Source organism: Protobothrops mucrosquamatus, unplaced genomic scaffold (genome assembly GCF_001527695.2).
Source record: "Protobothrops mucrosquamatus isolate PMUCROS unplaced genomic scaffold, P.Mucros_1.0 scaffold_292, whole genome shotgun sequence".
Taxonomy (NCBI): Eukaryota; Metazoa; Chordata; class Lepidosauria; order Squamata; family Viperidae; genus Protobothrops; species Protobothrops mucrosquamatus.
Window position 1 is genome coordinate 115469 of NW_015386368.1, and position 18556 is coordinate 134024.

At 44.9% G+C, this 18556-nt stretch overlaps 1 protein-coding gene and 1 long non-coding RNA gene across 3 annotated transcripts in view; one reads left to right on the forward strand and one right to left on the reverse strand.

Moving 5' to 3' along the window:
• The window catches only part of LOC107302806, a 21765-nt gene continuing 3209 nt past the window's right edge, over nucleotides 1-18556 (forward strand). Inside the window, exons 1-2 of one of the 2 annotated variants that reach the window (XR_001549392.1) lie at nucleotides 1-36; nucleotides 1301-1421. This is a non-coding gene — a long non-coding RNA (uncharacterized LOC107302806). Of the gene's footprint in view, nucleotides 37-191; nucleotides 277-1300; nucleotides 1422-18556 lie in introns of those variants that run through there. The other variant, XR_001549391.1, reaches the window with a different exon arrangement.
• Nucleotides 9666-18556, reverse strand: part of UBE2K (ubiquitin conjugating enzyme E2 K) — a 22125-nt gene continuing 13234 nt past the window's right edge. The window contains exons 2-7 of the mRNA XM_015831958.1: nucleotides 17171-17264; nucleotides 14536-14594; nucleotides 12353-12435; nucleotides 12154-12253; nucleotides 11413-11541; nucleotides 9666-9911 (exon numbers count right to left, since the gene is read on the reverse strand). Coding sequence (XP_015687444.1) covers nucleotides 9837-9911; nucleotides 11413-11541; nucleotides 12154-12253; nucleotides 12353-12435; nucleotides 14536-14594; nucleotides 17171-17264 — 540 coding nt within the window. The 3' untranslated portion in view covers nucleotides 9666-9836. The remainder of the gene's footprint in view (nucleotides 9912-11412; nucleotides 11542-12153; nucleotides 12254-12352; nucleotides 12436-14535; nucleotides 14595-17170; nucleotides 17265-18556) is intronic.

Below are 18556 nucleotides of genomic sequence, written 5' to 3' on the forward strand. Positions count from 1 at the left end.
AAGTTCTCGTGAGGAAAGGCGGCCGAGGGCTTCACGGTGAGGAGGGGCGTAGGGAAGGGGCTGGGGCCCCGCCCACAATGAGGGGGGGGCGTGAGGCCCCATCCTCTCGCCTCCTGCAGCTGGCGGGTGTTGTAGTCCGGCCTGCTCTAGGGTTTCCTGCCCGAGCAGGGGGTCGGACTAGAAGACCTCGAAGGCCCCTTCCCCGCTCTGTCACTCTGCTAAGCTCTTCGGGCGGCCTCGGCCTGCAGGGAAGCTCGTGAGCGGTGGGACGTGCAGGTGAGCAGAGGGGCTCCCTCGGGCCCTCCCCCATTGGAAGGAAGGACGCCGAGGGTGGCAGAGAGAGGGCGATGGAGGGGGGGGGCGGAGGGGATTTGCCCCTTCTCTCCCTTCCTCACGACGCCAAGGAGAAACGGGGAAGGGGCCCAGGGAGGCTGGTGGGCTGGGGGCTGTTGTGCTTGAGAAGGAACCCATCCACCAATCAGAAAAGAGCTGGAAGGGACCTTGGAGGTCCTCTAGTCCAACCCCCTGGTCAGGGAGGAGAGCCTACATCAGGGGTAGGCAGCCTTGGCTCTTTTATGACTGGTGGACTTCAACTCCCAGAGTTCCTGAGCCAGCCATGCTGAGGGGAAAGGGAGAGGTTTCCATGCTTAGCCATGCTGGCTCAGGAATTCTGGGAGTTGAAGTCCACGAGTCATAAAAGAGCCAAGTTGGCCTACCCCTGCTATCATTTCAGGAAGATGGCAAGCAGTGTGGCCTAGTAGTCAGGGCGATTAGTGGCACCCCAGAGACGCAAGTCTCGCCCAGCCTCAGCTCTGAAAACCCCTGGGATGACCCTCGCACAGGCAGGAGGCAGTGCTGGGCGGCCCTTCTTGAACCCCAGTAGTAAAGGTAACATAAGCTAGCAGATAAAGATGCCCCCCCCCTTAAAAATAAAACTTAAATCTGAGAATGGAATATATGGTTTGAATTAGACAGTATAACGTCCTCGGCCACCCTCTTTGCTGCAACTGCTGATGTCGTGGGGTCCTGTGCAGGGGATCGGATGCCCCGGATTTACTTTGTCATTGTGTAAGTGGAAAATGGGAGCACAGAGTAGTTCTTGACTTAACAACAATCCAAAGTTACAACAGCACTGGAAATAGTTTTTAAAAAGGACTGTTTTTCACACTTCACGACCAATTGCAGCACACACACACACAGACACACACCATGGTCACGCGATCCACAATTGGATCTATTTCCGCCCTTGATTTTGTTTGGAGAAACTGCTGAGGGATGTTCCTTTTATCTTGAATTCCAGGCCCTTCCAGAGAAGAACGTGGAATGTGCTTGGGTCTACGCAGAGACAGCCATCCGCTGTGCGTGGCTTCCGTGTACATGCCGGGGCCTCCGAGGTCCAGACAGCTGTGGCCGTAAACGGAGTAAGGAGCTTTATTTTAATACATGACCTGCCCTGCCTCCCTTTCTACAGGGAGAAATTTTCTTTGTCTAAGGCTACAAAAGGTCATCTACACTAAAGTGGTGTCCTCTAGGTGTGGACCGCTTCCGCCATCCCCAACTGACCGAATTTCTAGTGGGGGGTGGGATACTACAGGTAGTCATCGACTTACAACAGTAGTGACCATTCAAAATTACAACAGCACTGAAAAAAGGGACTTAACGACCGTTTTTCACACTTACATTGCAGCATTCCCATGGTCACCTGACTGAAATTCGGATGCTTGGCAACTGGCTCATATTTATGACGGTCACAGTGTCCCGGGGCCAGTTGTGGTTGTAAGTTGAGAACTACCTGTACACTGATATGAAACACACACACACACACACACACCTGGATTTCCTATTAGGTCACCTGGCTTCTGCTTGTCCCATTCTCCCCCTGCCTGGCTGAGGAACTCTCGGAGTTGAAGTCCACAAGTCATCAAAGGGCCAAGTTTGAAGACCCCTGTCTTAAATCTAACAAACAAAATGGAGGCTGGCTGAGGAATTCTGGGAATTGAAGTCCACAAGTCATCAAAGGGCCATGTTTGAAGACCCCTGTCTTAAATCTAACAAACAAAATGGAGGCTGGCTGAGGAATTCTGGGAATTGAAGTCCTCAAGTCATCAAAGGGCCAAGTTTGAAAACCCCAGTATTAGACCAACGTGGAGAGCCAATAGCAGGAGGAACACATCAGGCAAAGAGGATGTCCTTGGATGGAATGCCCATAACACGTTTGGCACCCTCCTTCAAATTCCTGGAAGACGGTGTTGTCATCAGGAGCAACTCCTTTGACAGCCATCTCATCCTGCCCCGCAGGAGAAGAGCTTGTTCGGATTGGTTCTTTAGGTCCAGGTTAGGTTCTTCATCCTCCTCTTCTATCTTCTTCACAACAGTCCTGTCAGGTAGGATGGACTGGGGAAGAACAGGATGGGTTCCAAAAAGACTCCCATGGCTGGCGGCGAACCGAGATTCTAGAACTTTGCGTTCCTGGTCTAACACGTCAACCGTTCCAACGCGCTTCCATCTCGGTTTCTTGAGTCCAACTTGTTGCCTTGGCCGGGAAGAGGTTCTCCAGAGGCCAGCAGCTCAAACGGAAGAACCGGGGTAAGGAGCACAAGGCCGAAAGCCAGAGAGCTGCCGAGGAAAAGTTGTGTGGCTTGGCCGTCAGGCAGTCTATGGAGCCGAGGTTCTTCCCTGGCCAAGCTTCCACCATCACGCACCTCCAGCTCTATCTTCAGGTGTTGAGAGGTCTCACCTGCTCCGCTTTACCCCACAAGAGGTGATTGGCCAGGGCCATCCTTCATTTCCTCTACTGTCCCATTTCCTCCTCAGCAGTTCTGGGCCTTTGGAGACATACACCCTATAGGAGGGACTCTGTGGGCCAAAACACACACATACACACACCAGGGAAATTGCAAGAAATTAAGGGCTGGGTTTTACGTCTCCCGTCCTCTGCATGCTGGTTTTTTTTTTTTTTTCATGCCAGGGCTGATCTCTTTGTGGTGCTGCAGCCGCTGCCACACCTACTGCTAAACCAAGAGTAAGCATTTTAATTGCTAGGAGCACCGTCCCTCTCAGAATGCCTGCTCATTCAAGGTCATCCCACCCACACATACACACACGCAAAAGGGATGTGGTTCCTGTAAGCTCTCCACTGAACTGCCTGCAATCTTCGAGCAAAAATGTCGCTCCAGTTTGTCCGCCTGCAAGCGGGGCTTCCTTCAAGTCTACCTTTTTCATCCCCCCCCTCCCCACCCCTGCATCTCCTGCTGCTTACCCCATCATCGTCTCCTCCAATGCCATCAGCCTTTGCTTCCAGCAATGTTTTGTGTAGTCCATGTGGTCTGCAGATGAGAAGGATGAACTGCTGTTGAATAATTTTTGTGTGCCTCGGCCCCCCCACCTCCCGTGTCGTCCCTGCTCTGCTGGGTTGACCTGCTACCTGGGCCAGAGTGACGTGGCTGCCGCAAGAGATGAAGTCCATTGTAGAAGTTGACCGATAACAAGGCCGTTGAGCCCACGAGGAGCCCCCATCTCAAAAGGGACTGGAGGCTAAAACATACAAGGAACGGTTGCTGGAATTGGGGATGTCTAGTTTAATGAAGGGAAGGACGAGGGGGGACATGATAGCAGCCTTCCAGTATCTCAGGGGCTGCCCCAAAGAGGGAGTCAAGCTATTCTCCAAAGTGCCTGAAGGCAGGACAAGAAGCAACGGGTGGAAACTAACCAAGGAGAGAAGCAACCTAGAACTAAGGAGAAACTTCGTGACAGTGAGAACAATTAACCAGTGGAACAACCTGCCTCCAGAAGCGGTGAATGCGCCAACACTGGAAGTTTTTAAGAAGAGACTGGACCGCCATTTGTCTAAAATGGTATAGGGTTTCCTGCCTGAGCAGGGGGTTGGACTAGATTATTATTATTATTATTATTAAGATTCCCGTGGCTGCTAAGTCAGGTGGGTCGTACGAATTGTCGTCGGCCAAAGAAGCGTATTTATCTGCAATTAAATGGTCCAATAGGAGCCAAAAGATTCCTGTTGCCTTTTCCAAAATAGGATGCTGACTCTTGTGTCTTGTTTGCGAAGTTTACTCACGTGGCGGCCTATTCCTTTTCGTTTATTCTGGCTTGCAGTTTCGTCGCTCCGTTAATTCCCCAAATGAAGCCCAAGGAAAACGACGCATTATAGACATCCGACAGCTTTCTATAAAATTACTACTAAATGCTGCTGGAAAAAAACACGGGTCTCCGATTAGATCAGCTGGAATGGGGAAACTTTTATTTGTCAATAGTCAGTAGTACAGTACTCCACACCTTGAACAGGATCTTGTAGTAGGGAAAGAAGAGCGGGCATCCAAGAGGGACTTTTTTGCACTTGTTAAGATTTGCTGAGGTCTCTGGGAAAAACAGCTTTTCTGAATTACTAATCGATCCCAACTCTCTTTGAGAAAGATTCCTGCGTCACTAAAGCTGGATGGGACGGTCTAGCCCAGGGTTGTGTTCTGTGCAGGAGAAATTACGGCAACGTTGTGCGGAGCGAGAGCATGACGCAGCAGCACAGGTACATCCCAGGTCCAAAAGCTCGCTCGGTTTATACTTCATAATATTAATTTTTTTTAAAAAAAGCTGAAAATTTAGCCAAGGTTCATCGTTTCCAAGTCGTTGCTACCCTGACAGCCTTTAACCTGTTCCACTCAAGTTGTTTCCCAAGCCCGACACAAGTGTCTAGTCCCTCACGTTGCCAGTTGTTATCAGCCTTGGTTAAACAAGCATAGGCCAATGTGGTTTTTCCTTTCTCCATAAACCTTTATTCACTTAATTATGGTTGAAGCGTGAAGGACACTTGGTACTTCTACCGTTTCCGTGGAAAATTGGCTCTCCCATCTTTCAATGTCCCACTCTCTTGTGTATAAGTTAAAGGTAGGCCAAAATTATCACTGCAAGCAAGGAACAGCTGAACAGGTAGTCCCCGACTTACAACAGGTTGTAAGTGAGACATTAGTTAAAGTGAATTTTACCGCATTTTAACTGCCCTTCGTGCCACAGCTATAAGTGAATCACCGCACCTGATAAGTTAGCCACACGGTTGTTAAGTCCCCCCCTTGACTTTGCCTATCAAAAGGCCGCAAAAGGGGATCGCGTGACCCCAGGACACCGCAACAGTCCTAAGTACATGCCAGTTGCCGAGCCTCTGGATTTTGATCACGTGATCATGGGGCTGCTACAAAGGCCGTGTGAAAAAAATGGGTCACGGGCCGCTTTTTCCAGTGCTGTTAACTTTGAACGGTCACTAAACGAATCGTTTGTAAGTCCAGGACTACCTGTGTGTATATCACAAGCGCTGTCCTGCGTTCAAGGCTTTCCTAATGTCATTTTGACATAAACCACAGAATCTTCCTTAGATTTATCAAAATATAAAAGCAAGAGACGTTTTATCCCAGCTAAACTACTTCCGAGTTCTTCCTTTTAATGATGCGTAAAGAACAAGGAAATATGAAATCTGTGTTTACACAATTACCACCAGGGTAAATAATATCGTGAGGACCTCATCAAAACATAGACCATTAAAAAAAAAAAAAAGTACAAACACAAATGGCAAATTGTCATGGCTGCGTTTGCCCCAGCTAAGATTTTAACAAAAATGTTGAGCAGCAACAATTATTATTATTTTTTTAAAAAAAAATAATAAATATCAAAGAAATACCAACCAAAAAATAAAAGTCACATTTCCTTTGGCTTCTGCCAGTGATTTACATGACTGTAAGATAAATCACACAATCAACTGGATGCAGAAATGGGATGTGAAAAAGCAGTGCCTCATATTGCACAAATAATTATTATTTTCTGCGTCATCATATCCGAGACGGTCGATAATTTGAATATCTTGCAGAAGGGAACCCTGCACGCCCATCTTGACTGCTCATTATTATTATTATTATTATTATTTAACAGTAATGTAACGTACGACAAGATTAGCAAAAACTACCGGTAGCCCATTGCCTGTTCTTCAATTAAAACACAAGATTATTAATGTAAACATTTCTATCTACAGTACATAAGAAATTGGACTGAGGGAAATAATTCCATTATGCTCCATGTGTGCTATTGCATTTCGCTGAGAAGAATTTGCAGGGCAGCGCCGAAATTTCCACAAAAAGTAGGTGTTTTGGCCTTCTAGAAAACTTAACAAGCTGGAGTGTTCAGATCTCTCAAGTGAATACAAAGATACACTGTTCTTTTAGCAGGACCGTTCATCCTGGAGAAATTTACTACCGACATTTAACATATATGTACAGTAAAAAACAAAAAACAAAAAACCAAGATTTCCAAATGTCAGCTAGGGAAAAATGCACACAAGGGTGTGTGTGTGTGTGTCTTGCACAACCCTTTATAAGCAACTGCTAATTATGTCCCAAAAGCCGACAGCGTCACAGCGTAGGCTAATATAAAAAAAACAACGGGTGGCATTCTCAACGTTAACAGAGACCCAGTTCTTTTCAGTAAATTCATTCTAGCCAGAATTTATTGAAAGAGGTTCGATTCCTGCGAAAGAAATAAAACAGCAGCTCCACCGGTTTGTGCTATGTCCAAAGATACCAAACCTTTATACAATTGTGTAGAAATTACAACGCTGGAAACACTCGTACGGGGTTATTAATTCAAAAAGAGAACCACGCGAAGTGGGGAAACTAGGCTAGATGGCACCGATTAACCCCACAAACTCTGGAGAGGTCCTAGTGTGTGGTTATTGCCACTGTGCGTGCAGCTGAAAGAGGGGGGGGGCTGGGAAGGAGGAAGGTGTCCGGAGTTGTTAACCCCGAAGGTGGCGCAAATATCAGAGTCAGCCCCCCCAGTATTTTGAGTTTCCGAAACCCGCCTGGAAAATCTTTAGGCCAAAAAAAAAAAAGTTACAAGGATGAATACTCAAGTACTCCGAGCGGTGTTTTGTTCACTTCGCCCCCAATTGCTTAAAGTGTCTATGTAAAGTACAAGCATGCAAATATAAGGTCAGTCCACAGGCATGTAGGATCCATTTCCCCCCAAAAAAAAACCCCCCAAAAAACACGGTAAGGGAGCCGGGATGGGTGACATCAACGCTTGATGATTACAGACACAACCTGATGTGTTTCTGAATAAAAGTCAAAAAAAATAAAATAAATCCTGATGCAAATTCCTGTCTCGGTCGCGCCGCTAACGCTACGGAAGAACACAGTTTCGTCCCCACCAAGTTGTTTTTTTTCCGATTTTAGCCAAGCTCCAGGAATAAACAATATTTAGTAAGGGAAAAAAAAAAAAAACAAACCCCAAAAAAAATTAAAGTATTTCCCCCTTGGTTTTTTTTTTTTGTTGTTTTTTTGTTTAAAATTTACACAGATGTTTAATTAGCTTTATTTACAGAGCAGTTTTTTTGTTTTTGTTTTTGTTTTCAGTCTCCAATAGGGCCTAGATAGCATCAGGCGAGAATGCCAGTGTTTGTTTGTTTTTTTTAAAAGAGAATCTATATTGAAACCTAAAAAGAAGAGACAAGAGGTGGTGACGCTCCTCCAGAACAGGCAGGCTGGGCTACGCTGAAGCAGTTTCCGCACAGGGCTCAGTTACTCAGAAGTAGTTCTGTCGCTCTCTCTACATCCCATGATTTTGATGACAAGGCCACTATTACCGCGTTCTGCAAAAAAAGAAAAAAAGACAAAAAAGCAACTGAGGTCAGAAGAGGCCCCTGTACTTAAAAACAAAAACAAAAAACCCACAATTTTCACCTGGCCGTAATAGAAAGCACACCTCCGACAAGGGCTAAACCAGAGGTAGGCAACTTTGGCTCTTTTATGACTCCTGGACTTCAACTCCCAGTATTCCTGAGCCAGCCACGCTGAGGAGAAAGGAAGAGGTTTCCAAGTTGAGCCATGCTGGCTCAGGAATTCTGGGAGTTGAAGTCCACCAGTCATAAAAGAGCCAAGGTTGCCTACCCCTGCTCTAAACTAATAAAGTCTACATTAATTTAACGTTAATTATACTTTCATATGTTCCTCTAACTGAGGGGTCTTCAAACTTGGCTCTTTTATGACTCGTGGACTTCAACTCCCAGAATTCCTGAGCCAGCCATGCTGAGGGGAAAGGAAGAGGTTTCCAAGCTGAGCCACGCTGGCTCAGGAATTCTGGGAGTTGAAGTCCACGAGTCATAAAGCGGCCTAGGCCTAGGCCAGAGGTAGGCAACCGTGGCTCTTTTATGACTGGTGGACTTCAACTCCCAGAATTCTTCAGCCAGCATGGCTCAACTTGGAAACCTCTCCGTTTCCCCTCAGCGTGGCTGGCTCAGGAATTCTGGGAGTTGAAGTCCACGAGTCATAAAGGGGCCATAGTTCCCCCATGCTGGCTCAGGAATTCTGGGAGTTGTAGTCCACAAGTCATCAAAGAGCCAAGGTTGCCTACCTCTGGGCTAAACTGAAGCAAGAGACTTAGCACAGAACCGCATTGAATGCAGCTCCACGAAATTTCTCAAGCAGCAGAAGCTCCCACAGAAAAGAAACTACTGAACAGGGGGTCTTCAAACTTGGCCCTTTTAAGACTTGTGGACTTCAACTCCCAGAATTCCTCAGCCATGAAGTCCTCAAGACATAAAAGGGACAAGTTTGAAGAATCCTGCTCTACTCAGTCTAGAATTCACCTAGATCAGAGGTCTTCAAACTTGGCCCGTTTATGACTTGTGGACTTCAACTCCCAGAATTCCTCAGCCAGGCACGCTGGCTGAGGAATTCTGGGAGTTGAAGTCCACAAGTCATAAAAGGGCCAAGTTTGAAGACCCCTGGTACAGATAATCCTGGACTTAACATTTGTTTTGTTGCCGTTCCAAGTTACAACGGCACCAGGAAAAAGTGACTTAGGACCATTTTTTGCACTTACAACCTGTGGCGGCATCCCCAGGGTCACGCGATCAAAATTCAGAGGCTCGGCAACCGGCATGTACTTAGGACGGTTGCAGTGTCCCGGGGGGGGGGGAGATCACGTGATCCTCCTTTTGCGACCTTCTGATCAGCCGAGCCAATCAGGAAGGCAGATTCACCGAACAAGCGTGTTAGAGCCGCCGTGATTCGCTTAAGAACGTTGGGAAGAAAAGTCAGGACGTGGGGCAAAAATTCACTTAACAACTGCCCTAGTTAGCAGTGGAAATGGGCTCAGCTGTGGCCGTAAGTCAAGGACTACCTGTAATTCTGGATCTTAGAAAAAGAGATTGGGTTAATAAAATAAAAAATAAAAAAATGTAGCGCACTTGGCAACGGTGGCAGTACGAGAAGGCGAGGCTTACCCTATCAAATCCCATAGCACAAAGATTTTCTATCTTCTTGGTATATTCCGGACTAGAAACTGGTGCTCCAGCGTAAACGTGCGCCCAAAGCCGAGCTGTCTGTTTAAACATTTCTGAATTCTGTTTGTACTGTGTCAAAGGGAAAAAAAAGAAAGAGAGAGAAAAAGACCACTTGAAATCTTGCAGAAAGGACACAATCTGTATCTGCTGTGGAGAAATGTGTAAATGTGTAATACTCTGGATGTCATATGTCTGATTAACGAAACACTAAAAAGGACTTTCAGGCATATTTTCTCCTAAAAGCATTTATTAATGTTAAAGATACGTCAGCACAATATGGAGGAAGTGCTTAGGACTGGCTTCTTTTCCGCTAGGCATATATTTNTTTTCAGTCTCCAATAGGGCCTAGATAGCATCAGGCGAGAATGCCAGTGTTTGTTTGTTTTTTTTTTTAAAAGAGAATCTATATTGAAACCTAAAAAGAAGAGACAAGAGGTGGTGACGCTCCTCCAGAACAGGCAGGCTGGGCTACGCTGAAGCAGTTTCCGCACAGGGCTCAGTTACTCAGAAGTAGTTCTGTCGCTCTCTCTACATCCCATGATTTTGATGACAAGGCCACTATTACCGCGTTCTGCAAAAAAAAAAAAATAAAGACAAAAAAGCAACTGAGGTCAGAAGAGGCCCCTGTACTTAAAAAAAAACAACAAAAAACCCACAATTTTCACCTGGCTGTAATAGAAAGCACACCTCCGACAAGGGCTAAACCAGGGGTAGGCAACCGTGGCTCTTTTATGACTGGTGGACTTCAACTCCCAGAATTCCTGAGCCAGCCATGCTGAGGGGAAAGGGAGAGGTTTCCAAGCTGAGCCATGCTGGCTCAGGAATTCTGGGAGTTGAAGTCCACCAGTCATGAGGAGGCCATAGTTCCCCCATGCTGGCTCAGGAATTCTGGGAGTTGAAGTCCCCGAGTCATAAAGCGGCCTAGGCCAGAGGTAGGCAACCGTGGCTCTTTTATGACTGGTGGACTTCAACTCCCAGAATTCCTGAGCCAGCGTGGCTCAGCTTGGAAACCTCTCCCTTGCCCCTCAGCATAGCTGGCTCAAGAATTCTGGGAGTTAAAGTCCACGTGTCATAAAGGAGCCATAGTTCCCCCATGCTGGCTCAGGAATTCTGGGAGTTGTAGTCCACGAGTCATCAAAGAGCCAAGGTTGCCTACCCCTGGGCCAGGGGTAGGCAACCTTGGCTCTTTAATGACTCGTGGACTACAACTCCCAGAATTCCTGAGCCAGCCACGCTGAGGGGAAAGGGAGAGGTTTCCAAGCTGAGCTATGCTGGCTCAGGAATTCTGGGAGTTGAAGTCCACGAGTCATAAAAAAGCCAAGGTTGCCTACCCCTGCCCTGGGCTAAACTGAAGCAAGAGACTTAGCATAGAACCGCATTGAATGCAGCTCCACGAAATTTCTCAAGCAGTAGAAACTCCCACAGAAAAACTACTGAACAGGGGTCTTCAAACTTGGCCCATTTATGACTTGTGAACTTCAACTCCCAGAATTCCTCAGCCAGGCATGCTGGCTGAGGAATTCTGGGAGTTGAAGTCCACAAGTCATAAAAGGGCCAAGTTTGAAGACCCCTGGTACAGATAGTCCTGGACTTAACATTTGTTTTGTCGACGTTCCAAGTTACAACAGCACCGGGAAAAAGTGACTTAGGACCCTTTTTCGCGCTTACAACCTGTGGCGGCATCCCCAGGGTCACGTGATCAAAATTCAGAGGCTCGGCAACCGGCATGTACTTAGGACGGTTGCAGTGTCCCGGGGGGGGGGGGGAATCACGTGATCCTCCTTTTGCGACCTTCTGATCAGCCGAGCCAATCAGGAAGCCAGATTCACCGAACAAGCGTGTTAGAGCCGCCGTGATTCGCTTAAGAACGTCGGGAAGAAAAGTCAGGACGTGGGGCAAAAATTCACTTAACAACCGCCCTAGTTAGCAGTGGAAATGGGCTCAGCTGTGGCCGTAAGTCAAGGACTACCTGTAATTCTGGATCTTGGGAAAAGAGATTGGGTTAATAAAATAAAAAATAAAAATTTTTAGCGCACTTGGCAACGGTGGCAGTACGAGAAGGCGAGGCTTACCCTATCAAATCCCATAGCACAAAGATTTTCTATCTTCTTGGTATATTCCGGACTAGAAACTGGTGCTCCAGCGTAAACGTGCGCCCAAAGCCGAGCTGTCTGTTTAAACATTTCTGAATTCTGTTTGTACTGTGTCAAAGGGAAAAAAAAGAAAGAGAGAGAAAAAGACCACTTGAAATCTTGCGGAAAGGACACAATCTGTATCTGCTGTGGAGAAATGTGTAAATGTGTAATACTCTGGATGTCATATGTCTGATTAACGAAACACTAAAAAGGACTTTCAGGCATATTTTCTCCTAAAAGCATTTATTAATGTTAAAGATACGTCAGCACAATATGGAGGAAGTGCTTAGGACTGGCTTCTTTTCCGCTAGGCATATATTTCTAAGCATTTCCCTCCCACCTTTCTTTGGGGTCATGGTTCACATCTTCCAATCAACTTGGAAGATGTGATTTACTTCCGGTTTCTTTTTCCCCTTCTGCCTGGTTTAACTATAAAAATGCCAGACAGCTCTGCATGTTGTCAAAGCAAGAATATACAGTATTTGCAGCGTTGACACTGACTTTTCCCTCGGAAAGAAGATGCAAGCCAGCAAGGGGGGAAGGAAAAAAAAAAAAAAAGCATATTTTTCACTAGCTTGTTTCCGGATTTTTAAAGCTTCTCTTCCTGGGAGGAAAAAAAAAAAAAGCAGCCTTGAAAAAGCGGATTTTCTAAAAGGAAACGGGATCAAAAAGTTGTACCTGGTTTGCCACGACTGCGTCTTGTGGGTCGTCCGGTTCCGCGGCTGCCAAGAGGGCTTGCAAGGATAACAACACTGTTCTTAAAGTCATCGCTGCAGCCCTGGGGGAAAAAAAAAACAAAAAATGGGTTGGAATTGAGTTCACACGTACACCCCGGCTGTAGATTATGGGGGATAGCGATCGTTGCGCGGAACCTTACCACTGATCTTTTAGGATATCCAAACAGATAGCTCCAGTGACTGAGCTAATATTAGGATGCCAGATTTTGGTAATAAACCGCACCTAAAACAGAAAGAGAAGCGGTGCTGAAAACAGGTCCTACGTAATGGGATAAGTACCGTACTGCAGCGGTGCCCCCAACCTTTACAACTCTGTGGACTGTAGTAGGGATGGTTTCGTGGGTGTGCATGTCACTTACACAAATGCAGCTCTTGTGTGTTTGCCCGCCACGTCGGGTTCCCAACGGGCCACAGCCTGGCCCCAGGGCCACGGACAGGGGTTGGGGATCCCTGCCGTACAGGACAATTTTACAGTGTTTTAATGGACAATGTTGGCTGGTCCCCAAAGCAGTGATAATCTAACATCTGGGTTCTTCGGATTCAGACTTGTATTTATTTTGAATTCATGTTTGTGTTCTGTGCTCCGACGTAGCCAAAACCTTCATCTAGAGTTTTGAGAAAAACTGCCCCCGGATATTGGTTGTACTGTCAAAGAGTTGTATTTTGCCCCTGTGACAAAAGACAGCCCGCTGCTACAGCCTACAATCACAGTCCACTCATTCAGACCTTCTCACAAGGCCACAAAACCAGACTAATGTAAAGTGCCTGGCTGAGGAATTCTGGGAGTTGAAGTCCACCAGTCATAAACGGGCCAAGTTTGAAGACCCCCTGAGCTAGGAGAATTCTAGACCGAGTAGAGCAGGGGTCTTCAACTTTGGCCCTTTTATGACTCGTGGACCTCAACTCCCAGAATTCCTGAGCCAGCATGGGGGAATTATGGCCCCTTCATGACTCGTGGACTTCAACTCCCAGAATTCCTGAGCCAACATGGCTCAGCTTGGAAACTTCTCCCTTTCCCCTCAGCGTGGCTGGCTCAGGAATTCTGGGAGTTGAAGTCCACGAGTCATAAAAGGGCCAAGTTTGAAGACCCCTGACCTAGGCCTAGGCCGCTTTATGACTCGTGGACTTCAATACCCAGAATTCCTGAGCCAGCTTGGCTCAGCTTGGAAACCTCTCCTTTTCCCCTCAGCGTGGCTGGCTCAGGAATTCTGGGAGTTGAAGTCCACGAGTCATAAAAGGGCCAAGTTTGAAGACCCCTGACCTAGGCCTAGGCCGCTTTATGACTCGTGGACTTCAATACCCAGAATTCCTGAGCCAGCTTGGCTCAGCTTGGAAACCTCTCCCTTTCCCCTCAGCGTGGCTGGCTCAGGAATTCTGGGAGTTGAAGTCCACCAGTCATAAAAGGGCCAAGTTTGAAGACCCCTGACCTAGGCCGCTTTATGACTCGTGGACTTCAATACCCAGAATTCCTGAGCCAGCTTGGCTCAGCTTGGAAACCTCTCCCTTTTCCCTCAGCGTGGCTGGCTCAGGAATTCTGGGAGTTGAAGTCCATGAGTCATAAAAGAGCCAAGGTTGCCTACCCCTGGCCTAGGCTCCTTTTTAAAAATGTGTTGCTATTTGTAAGAATTGAGTGAAAGAAATACAGCTTCACTGGATCATTTAAATTAAAGCTCTTAATTGTATTAGTTGTCATCGATTCTCACACTGCCCACAGATGAGAATATAGAAATTCTGTACAAATTCTGTACAATTATTATTATTATTATTATTATTATTATTATTATTATTATTATTATTATTATTATTATTATTTCTTTATTATTATTGTTACAGGGAAAAACCTTACTTCGGCAATTTGCTACAGTTTTATCACTGATCTATTGGGCTTTTTTTTTTTTTAAGTATCCAAGAAAAATGAAACATTTTCACCTAACATTCTCACTGAACACATAAACAAGCATATACTGTATACAATTTACTACTATTATCCTTGACCATTAGAAGAAGCATTCTCATTAAAAATTCTTATTGAATTGAAAGGACATTAGTACAGGTTGTCACACTTAACGCAAAGAGACAACGAATTATTTTTACACAATTGGGAGTTTTGTCGTACAGTAAAGCGTTTCATAAGCAGGGATTTTTTGACAAAGCATCATAAAAGATAAACTGGGGGTTTTTTTGGGGGGGAGACTGTATTCAATTAGAAAGACCTTGGAGGGGCAGACAGGACAAATAAATAAAAAAAAAACACTGCATAAAAAGGTTTCAACTCTAAAGAAAGAATCCAAAGAATTATTCACAATAATTATGTTCACCATACCTTAGGGGGATTAAAAGGATACGTTTCTGGAATTTTTATTTCTAATTGATATCTTCCTCCTATAAAAACCAGAAGATATAACCACACTAAATACTTATCAGACATTAATTTTTCACAGCATTGAACTTTCTTTTATGTTAAAAAAAAAACACAATAGGATTTTTAAAAGTTTCCTTTAGTTCTAAGGCAGGATGGGCTCCTTTTATAATGGAGCTGGAAATTGTACTGATTGCCTTCCAGCCTGTTTACCCCTACCATTATAACTATTAGACAGAGTTTACTCAGTTTGCAAACCCCTTGAGGTGGAAATCCTTTAGAGCATCACCTGTAATACCACAGTAATTGCTTGTATTTGTTCCTGTTGTCTTTTAAGCTCTTGGCACCTGGCTCAATTTATGAAAAGCTGTAATGAAATCCTCCATTTGATTGAATGAGGCTGAGGCTATATCCCAATACTCCAGTGACAATTTAACAAGAAGCAGACACAAATTTAGAAGAAAAAACTGAGGCCATAAAATTAATCCCCCCCAAAACAAGTGACAAGGACAATTATTAGGAGTAGCCAGATCTCCCAGGATCCCCCATGGAGCACGGACGCAAGAATTATCAGAATTTCTCTGCAAAAGATTGAAAAAAGTTTGGATAGGACCTAGAGAACAGGGTCCAACCTTGGCAACTTTAAAGACACGTGGACTTCATCTCCCAGAATTCTCCAACCAGCCATGCTGGTTGGGGAATTCTGGGAGCTGAAGTCCACAGGTCTTAAAAATGTCACGTTTAGACATCTCTCATCGTAAAAATGGCAGAGAAAGAGAGGCAGGTGACCGGTGTGAAAAGGATGACATTTTCTGGATGAAAGTCCAGCGATCTTGCTCGCTTACGCAAACGGGTCACTGAGGCAGTTTTATTAGGTAACTGCTTACCGAAAAACGAGAAAAAGACGACGACGGTGGTGGCCCTCCAAATGTGATTCATTTTGCTTCAGCAAAAAGAACATTTTTTTGAGTAGAAGGCTGTTTCTGAGTCACCGTTCCTTAGGCTAGCCATAAAATGAACTAAAAGCTGTGCAGACTGACAGTCTGACAAGGGCCAAGAGGGAAAGAAAAAAAATGGATCCTGAGTGAACATCCAGTAGGAACGTTATAGCCGTATTTCCTGCGTAGACATTCAAGTTTGCACGATCGCGCCTAAGGACAGATGTTTTTCTACCTGGAGCCAGGATCAAGCCGGCAATCTATATGAGGGGCCTCCACAGAAACCACAAAAAGAATGAAAAGGAAAAAAAAAAATCTGAATGGGGATGTCATTATTTTGAAGGAAGAAAAAAAGAAATAACTTAAGGGTTCTCCCAAAAAACCCCTATATTAAAATGAAAACAGGTCTCCACAGCTATTTGCTAACCGTTTTAAATGAATATCCAAGTCTTTAAATCAGGGATGGGGAACGATGACCCCCTTTATGACTTGTGGACTTCAGCTCCCAGAATCCCTCAGCCAGCTATGCTGGCTGAGGGATTCTGGGAGCTGAAGTCCACAAGTCATAAAGGGGGCCATTATTTCCCCACCTTTGCCTTAAACCAGGAGTCTTCAAACTTGGCCCTTTTATGACTTGTGGACTTCAACTCCCAGAATTCCTCAGCCAGCGTGCCTGGCTGAGGAATTCTGGGAGTTGAAGTCCACAAGTCATAAAAGGGCCAACTTTGAAGACCCCTGCCTTAAATGAAGGAAGATGCATTGTGCTTTCAAAAAAGTGTTTTCCCTTAAGGTACATTGTGTCCTGACTACAGTTCCAAGCATTTGTCTTTCATATATTTTTTTAGGACAGCTTTTCACCAAGCAAACTACTTATTTTATATAAACGGAACGACACAGATCTCAATGTACTTAAACTTTCTATATATTTGCTTATCAACAGATTCCCCACCAGCTGCCTGGGGATTTTGTTGCTAGGCTGAGTCAAGGAAGGGAAGGTGAGAAAAGAAACAATAAATAAAAGAGCCGAAAAACCTGTCCGACAGTTACATTTTCATTGAAAAAAAAATCAACCTATAGACAGTGGGTCCCCCAATCATTTTGGTTGCTATCTGGCAATGAAATTAGGGTTGGCTTTTTACAACTTGGGACTTCTAATTTTTAGAATTCTATCAGTATTCTGAGAATTCTCAATGCACAAAATTGAAATACACATACATACCTTGAGGATGACCAAGTAACTGCTTTAGGGAAACAGAATACCATATATTTCTGCCTTGCTCTAGCTGTCTTATTAATGTAAAACTGAATCCTTGTGCAATTGTTTCATTGTGCAAAAACTGGCAAGGAATAAACGGCCGAATGCCGTTTTAAATATTTAAGGTATTTTGACTGGTAAATTAAGCCACACTTCCACAAAAAAAAACCAGACCACGAGAACAGGGAAAATTACACACCAGCTTGAGTACTATAAACCCGACAACAACTTGGTTATCTCCTGCATGAATGATTACTTTCAAGGTTAAATTACAATATTTATATTTGCAAAATATTTATGGTGTTTGGCAAAGAGCTTTCCAAACATATTGCACTTGCAAGCTTTAGGAATTAGCAACAAGATTAGAAAAAAAAACCTTAAGATTGGCGGGGAAAAAATTACTTACCTTCATACGGTGTGTCCGGAGGTCCTGCTATTTCTCCTCTTAATTCTGTAAAATTTTCATCTACAAGATCTACTTTAATTTGATTTTTGTTCGTCTTAAAAACAAAACAGAAAAAAAACCAGTTAGAGGTTTACTATGAATTGGATTCTTTTTTTTTTAACTTAAATCTAGAGAGATGAATTAGCCATATACGTTTGTCTTGATAATTGCCTTTTAATTTCAAATTTGAGCCCAATCCTTTCAGTTCTCTTTACATTGATCAAATACTCAATTCTATAGCAGGGGTCCCCAATCCCCGGTCCGTGGACCGGTACTGGTCCCCGGGATGCCAGCAACCGGTCCACACAAACAAGCAAAGTCCCATCCGTAGGATGCAGGCAGCACATAAAACCACGCACCCTCCGGTCCGCAGAAAAACCTCTCTCCGTGGAACCGGTCCCTGGTGCCCCAAAAGTTGGGGACCTCTGCGCTACAGAACATGTTCCACAGGGATCCTTCCAGAAACTGCTAGAAAACAGCCAAGACCCAAAAAACTATATAAACCACATGGTTGCTACAGCTAGCAATTTCTAGCCCTAAGCTTTTGATACGAGGAGCATCAACCCGCTCCTCATCTTCCTAGTAGTCGGGCCGTGCTTTCTCAATCCCTGATCATTCAATAGTAGAGATCTCTAACTTCTATAGCTGCACTAACAGTCTATCCCATGACTTTGTGATTTCAATATCAGATCAAAGCTGTAATCCTACCACTATAGACAATCACAGACTGTCATGGTTCCGACAGATGAAACTCTTCAAAGAACTTCGAGGCATTTTTACCGGCACGTACATGGTCGAAGCCGAAATCTGAATTCCCCTCCCCTAAACACATAGTATCAAAGTACAGTTCCCTCCGCTAAGTAACAGTCATAAATCACATTCTCCAATTAGTTTGAAATGCAGACCTTCCCTCCAGTTCTCCAACCCGCCATTTCTTACCATCTCTTATTTCAAACAACCTTGAAAAAACATTCTACTATGATGTTGTTATGTCTAACTAATTCCCATACACATTCTTCCTCCCCCCCCCCCCCCCAGTCTCATCTAATTCTAACTCTAAAAGTAACACACACGTTAAGGGGGAATTGACTGCTTCTTCATATATTGTCAAAGCAAGAACATCCGATGTTAGCAGCGTTGACACAGACATTCAATGAAGATATTTTAAATAATATACAGGTAGTCCTTCAGTGACCGTCTGAGGTTACGACGCCACCGCGGGAAAAAGTGACCGACGACCGTTTTCCACATTAAGACCGTTGCACCGTCCCCACGATCACGTGATCAAAATTCTGCCGTTTGGCCCCTGGTATGTATTTATGACGGTTTGTAGCGTCCCGGGGACAT